This window comes from Oenanthe melanoleuca, chromosome 3 (assembly GCF_029582105.1).
Source record: "Oenanthe melanoleuca isolate GR-GAL-2019-014 chromosome 3, OMel1.0, whole genome shotgun sequence".
In the NCBI taxonomy this organism is placed as follows: domain Eukaryota; kingdom Metazoa; phylum Chordata; class Aves; order Passeriformes; family Muscicapidae; genus Oenanthe; species Oenanthe melanoleuca.
Window position 1 is genome coordinate 2,745,251 of NC_079336.1, and position 6,000 is coordinate 2,751,250.

At 53.9% G+C, this 6,000-nt stretch overlaps 1 protein-coding gene across 2 annotated transcripts in view; it reads left to right on the forward strand.

The window, feature by feature from the left end:
- Positions 1-1,549, forward strand: part of BLK (BLK proto-oncogene, Src family tyrosine kinase) — a 49,040-nt gene extending 47,491 nt beyond the window's left edge. For both annotated transcript variants that reach the window (XM_056486847.1, XM_056486846.1), the window contains one exon: positions 1,252-1,549. In XM_056486847.1, the coding sequence (XP_056342822.1) occupies positions 1,252-1,460 (209 nt within the window). In that variant the 3' untranslated portion in view covers positions 1,461-1,549. The remainder of the gene's footprint in view (positions 1-1,251) is intronic.
- The last annotated feature ends 4,451 nt before the right edge of the window (positions 1,550-6,000 follow it).

Here is a 6,000-nt window from a genome sequence, read left to right on the forward strand (position 1 = left end):
GATCCTTACCCAGGTACAGGATCCCTTATCCAGGTACAGGATCCCCTGCCCAGGTACAGAATTCCTTGCCCAGGTACAGAACCCCTTATCCAGGTACAGGATCCCTTACCCAGTTATAGAATCCCTTATCCAGATACAGGATCCTTACCCCGGTACAGGATCCCTTATCCAGGTACAGGATCCCTTACCCAGGTACAGGATCCCTTACCCAGGTACAAGATCCTTACCCAGGTACAGGATCCCTTATCCAGGTACAGGATCCCTTACCCAGGTACAGGATCCCTTATCCAGGTACAGGATCCCTTACCCAGGTACAGGATCCCTTATCCAGGTACAGGATCCTTACCCAGGTACAGGATTCTTACCCAGGTACAGGATCCCTTACCCAGGTACAGGATCCCTTATCCAGGTACAGGATCCCCTGCCCAGGTACAGGATCCCTTACCCAGGTACAGAATTCCTTGCCCAGGTACAGGGTGCTGGGGATCCAGGATGAGTGTTCAGGGAGTTCCAGGGATCCAGTGTTGCTACAGGCTTGGGGGCACTCACTGGAGTGTGCCCAGACACACACAGCTGTCCCTTAGAATCACAGAATCCTTTAAGTTGCAAAAGGCCACTAAATTGAATTAACCCAGCACTGCCAAGGCCACCCCTGACCCATGTCCCCAAGTGCCACATTCACACATCTGGTAAATCCCTCCAGGGATGGCGACTCCACCACTGCCCTGGGCAGCTGTGCCAGGACTGGACAATCCTTTCCATGAAGAAATTGTTTTTAATATCTGATCAAAATTTCCCTTGGTCCAACCTGAGGCTATTTTCTCTTGTTACTGAGAGAAGAGCCCGACTTCCCCTGGCTGTCCCCTCCTGTCTGGGAGTTGTGCAGAGCCACCAGGTTCCCCCTGAGCTCCAGCTGAGCCCCTTTCCAGCTCCCTCAGCCTCTCCTGGTGCTCCAGCCCTTCCCAGCTCTGTTTCCATCCTTTGGAAATGCTCCAGCCCCTCCAGGTCCCTCTTGTCACAAGAGACCCTCCAAGCTGGCTTTCCTTCTCTCAGTTATACCTGTGCAAAGCCAAACTTAGAGAGAGGATCAGGGACGGACAGAGGGATGGAGGGGAAGCACCACCCCGAGGAAGGGATGATTCCCAAATACAGCAGCCCCTCCATCCCTGCTGGGTGGGACCTGCGGGCAGCACTGACCTTCCCCCCTCTCCGGGTGCTGAGTAACTCCAGCCAGGCGGTGTTCCCCTGCAGGAATGACCAACCCCGAGGTGATTCGCAACCTGGAGCGGGGTTACCGCATGCCCTGCCCGGAGATGTGTCCCGGGGAGCTCTACAGCATCATCCTCAAGTGCTGGCGCACCAACCCCGAGGAGCGCCCCACCTTCGAGTACCTGCAGTCGGTGCTCGAGGACTTCTACACCTCCACGGAGAAGCAGTACGAGCCCGAGCCGCAGCAGTGAGCACAGCCCCGCCAGCCGCTGGGGACGGCGCTGGGGACAGCGGGGACAGCGCTGGGACAGCGGGGACAGCGCTGGATGGACAGCAAGGACAGCGCTGGGGACAGCGCGGACAGTGCTGGATGGAGAGCGGGGACAGCAGGGACAGCGGGGACAGCAGGGACAGCGGGGACAGTGCAGGATGGACAGTAGGGACAGTGCTGCGGGACAGCAGGGGACGGTGCTGGATGGACAGTGGGGACAGCAGGGACAACGGGGACAGCGCTGCGGGACGGGGACAACGCTGGGGGACCGCGCTGCAGGGCAGCAGGGGACAGTGCTGGATGGACAGCAAGGGACAGCGCTGCAGGATAGCGGGGACAGGATGCGGGACAGCAGGGGACAGGATGCGGGACAGCCACCACGCCCCGGTGCTGCCCTTCCTCCCGTGGGGATGGGGAATGAGGAGGGACACGATGCGGCTGTCGCAGAGGCTGGAGAGGTACCCACCTCTGTACCCACCTGGCAGGCACGAAGAAAACTCCCACCTGGACAGAGAAAAGCCGCTCAGCTCCGCAGCTGCGGCTCCAGGGAGGGGGCGGAGTGGGGATGCAGGATCCCTGCCCCGCTCTGCTGGCGGTCCCACACTGTCCGTGTCACTGTCACCGTGTCCTGCCCGCACCCCCTCGGGACAGCTCCGGAGCGCTCCTGCCGGGCGATGCCCCCGCTCAGCCCCAAGTCGGTAATAAAGAACTGGATACGAGGATTTCCCATTTGTTTATTGAGGCGTCAGGCTGTGAGCGAGCCGCTGTCCTTCCCGTGGCCACCGCCAGCCCCTGGAGCAGAAGGGACGGGCCGGGGGTGATCCTGGGCTGGTACCCGGGGGATGCCCGAGCGGCAGGAGAGATGTTCGTGGTGTGGCCACGAGATGTCCCTCCTTCCCAGCGAATCCGGACGGCTCTCGGGAAGCTAAAAAAAAAAAAAAAAAAAAAAAAAATCGGAAATAAAACCCTCCGTCGTTTGGCTGAACCCTTGCTGCACAAGCTCCCGCTCCACACCCAGCGCTGAGAGGGTTCAAATGCCTCTTCCCTGGTTTCTGGTGAATCTCCAAGCCGGGGGAATGCCCACAAGAGGCTTCAGCTGGTCTCCAGTCAGGAGTGTCACTGGGCTGAGCACTGGAGGGCAAAGGAAGGGCACAGATGGCACATGGAGGAGTGTGAGCGTTACAGGAGTGAGCTCCAGGCTGGGGAACACTCCAGAACCTTCCCCCAGCGTGTTCCATCTGCTGTTCTCTTCTCCATGAAGTAGGTTTTCAGTCCAGCTGTAGAGGGTGCATTTCACAGTGGAAAAGGGATGCTATGGGAAAGAAACAGCAGAGATGGAAAGAGAAATATCTGGTAAACCTTAAAATATTCAAATGGCGTTTGTAAGAATGGTGGAGACAGACTTTTTACCAGGATCTGTTGTGATGGAACAAGAAGTGATGTTTTAAAACTAAAATAGGATAGATTTAGACCAGATATAAGGAAGATTTTTTTTAAGAATGAAGGTGTAAAACAGGGTGCCCAGAGAAGCTGTGACTGCCTCTGGATCCCTGGAAGTGTCCAAGGCCAGGCTGGATGGGGCTTGGAGCAAGCTGGGATAGTGGAAGGTGTCCCTGCTCATGGCAGGGATGAGAGATCAAACACTGAGATAATCCTTAAGATCTCTTCCAGCCTAAACCATTCCATGATTCTGTGTCATGTGTATCAGAAAAAACACCCAGCCAAGCCCAAGGCATGACACAGAATTATCTGTTCATGCCACTGCTGCACAAGAGCCTGGGAGAAAAGGAGCTGTCCCCTTGAGGGGAAAAGGAGGATTTAAAGACAATAAATGATTTCCCAGGCTGAGAAAGAAGGAACTGGCTGAGATGAACCAGTCTCAGAAATGCTAGTGCAGAATCCCTGAGGTGCCTGGGATTTTTCCATAGGAGGGTGGATGGAGGTGAATGGGAAAGCTGCACCCCTCTAGGACTGCACTGGAGCTGGATGAGCTGTGGAAAAGATCTCCATCTTCACAACCTGAACCCTATGAACTCTAGGCTGGTAAGTCCTAGAAATAATTTAAGATTAATCAGGCTCTTTCATGGTTCCCAAGGGACAAGTTACATGTGCTATAATTACACAAAGCCCATTTTAAACCACAGGGAAAAAAGTAAATAAAACAACCCATTTATTCCATAACTTCACTGGAGTTGAAGGAAAAGTCTTTCTCCTTGCTTGAACTCCAGCTTGGTGTCTCCCAGATCCCAGGGACTCCATGCAGAACCAGCAGATTCCTGTTAATGAGATGATAGTCAGGAAATAAATACAGATGAAAGCTATTTGACTCCTTGGCTGTTAATATTTTATTGAAGTGAAAACTGGATTATTTGTGCTGGAGCAAGGCAGGAAGAAGGGCTGCAGGGTGTCTGCTGAGCACTTGTACATTGCATTATCACCCAAGGCCAAAGTGTCAAGTGTTGTAGCTCAAATTAGAAAGGAAATGGATATTTTTATGGCCAAGTTGCAGCACGTGGCCAAGCCCAGGGTGAACATAACAAGAGGCTGTGAGCTGAGCTTCCTCTGCACTGGCCACCACAGTCCTTTTTGTTCCTGCTGAACAAACACATTAAATTTGTTCCCTGGTTCCATAACCTCCTCCCTGAAGCCACTGGAAACTCTTCTGGGGCTGTGCCACCAAGCTGAGCCTCTCCAGGGGAGCATGAGTTCCATGGTTTTACAAAACATCCACAGTTTTACAAAGCACCCACCACAACCACCGGAGAATCAGCCCTGCAGCTGCTCCACCACACTGGACAGAAAAGGAGCTGCCCTCCTGAGCATGGCCATCAGGGATTGCAGGCAGTCCCAGGTGGGGAATGGGGTGCTGTCCTCTCTGACCTCCAGCCCAGGATGTCTCCAGTGCCATCAGAAAGTTCTGCAAGAACCCTTTCATCCCCATACCAACCTGGCAGTCTCTTCCCAGGGGTGAGCTCCAGCCAGAGGCTCACAGAGGAGTCTTGGAGTGAGAAAAAGGTGATAAAAATGATCCAGGCTCTCAAATTCAACTTATCCAAGAAGAACTTGTTGGGCTGTGCAAAGGTATTTTACAAAATAAGAGTAAATTCCTGCCCTGAATAGCCCAGACAAGGATTATTAAGTGATGTTTATAATATCCAAAATAATACTTTCATTTCTTCCCTGGGTGCCACTGGAATGTTCTTTCCAATTCTCACACTGAAAGATTCAGTTCTCCATTATTGGTCTTTGTTCTCCCAGTGCAGCCTTGGTCCTGTTACTCATCTTCTGTCTGAAATTTCATCTCTGTGGGAAGTGTCTGGTCTTGTGCTGAGTTCATTGTCATTAACACCCTGTTTACACGTGGTTTGAGGCTTTGGAGAGAAGGTTTTTGTGGTATTTCTCAGTTCTTCGCCTCGCAGATGTAGAAATAGCCCGTGGCTGCCATGTGAGACCTTCCCTGGGCAATGGCTGTGCACTGGGACATCTTGGAAAAGTGGGGAGTGCCTCTGGAAACTTGGAGCCAGGGCCAGAGGGGGGGACAGGCATGGAAAAACCAGCAGGTGCTGAGGGGAGAGAGGTGGGAGAGGGAGGGAGAGCTAAGGGAGATCAGTGAGAGGGCAGGGCTGTGGGGAGCTGCAGCACTGGGTGGTTTTTCTGCTGTCTGTCTCATCAGGTGTGAGCTCCAGGGTTTTCTCATGTCTAGTAAAAGGTTCAGCACAGCACACACTCCCTGTGCAGCTGGACCCTGGAGCTGAGAGATGGGCTGGGTCAGCTGGGGAAAAACAAGAGCAAAGCAGCATCAAAGTCATGTCACAGCACCATGGAATCACAGGATGCTTTGGGATAGAGGGAACCTTAGTCTTGATCCAACCCCTGCCATGGGCAGGGACATTTCCACTATTCCAAGCTCTGTCCAACCTGGTTTTGGACACTTCCAGGGATCCAGGGGCAGCCACAGCTTCTTCAGAGACAAGGATTTCCTCCTAATACCTAATCTGAATCTACCCTCCTTCACTGTCCCACATCCTGGGAGATGGGATTTTATTTCAGTGCCATCCCAGGCTGGGCTCTTGTTTGCAGCAGGCACAGCTCACCCATGTGCCACATTCCAGGAGCTCAGGCTCTCTCCCAAGGGGACAAAGGGAGGATCCAAGTGTCTCCACCTGCTCTGTGCCTGGAGCCTGCCTTGCTCCAGGCAAATCCAGGCTGCTGGGGAAGGGAGGTGCTGAGGAGCCCTCACCTTGCTCTGTTTTACCTCCACCCACACACAGCGGGGTAAATATTCCCTGGCAAACCCTGCAGAGCAAACAAGGGCATCGGTGTCCTGCCAGGCTGAGCTCTGCTCTCTGAGCTGCCCCACCAAAGGGAACAATGACCACTTTTTCCCCTCCCTGGCCAGGCTGCTCAGCAGCCCAGTGCCAAGGGAGAATTCCCTGAGTCTTGGTTCAGGGCTCCCCAAGGGTGCTGACCCTCCAGGCTGGCTCTGCAGAGCACTTGTGGCCATCCCTGAGCACCCCCAG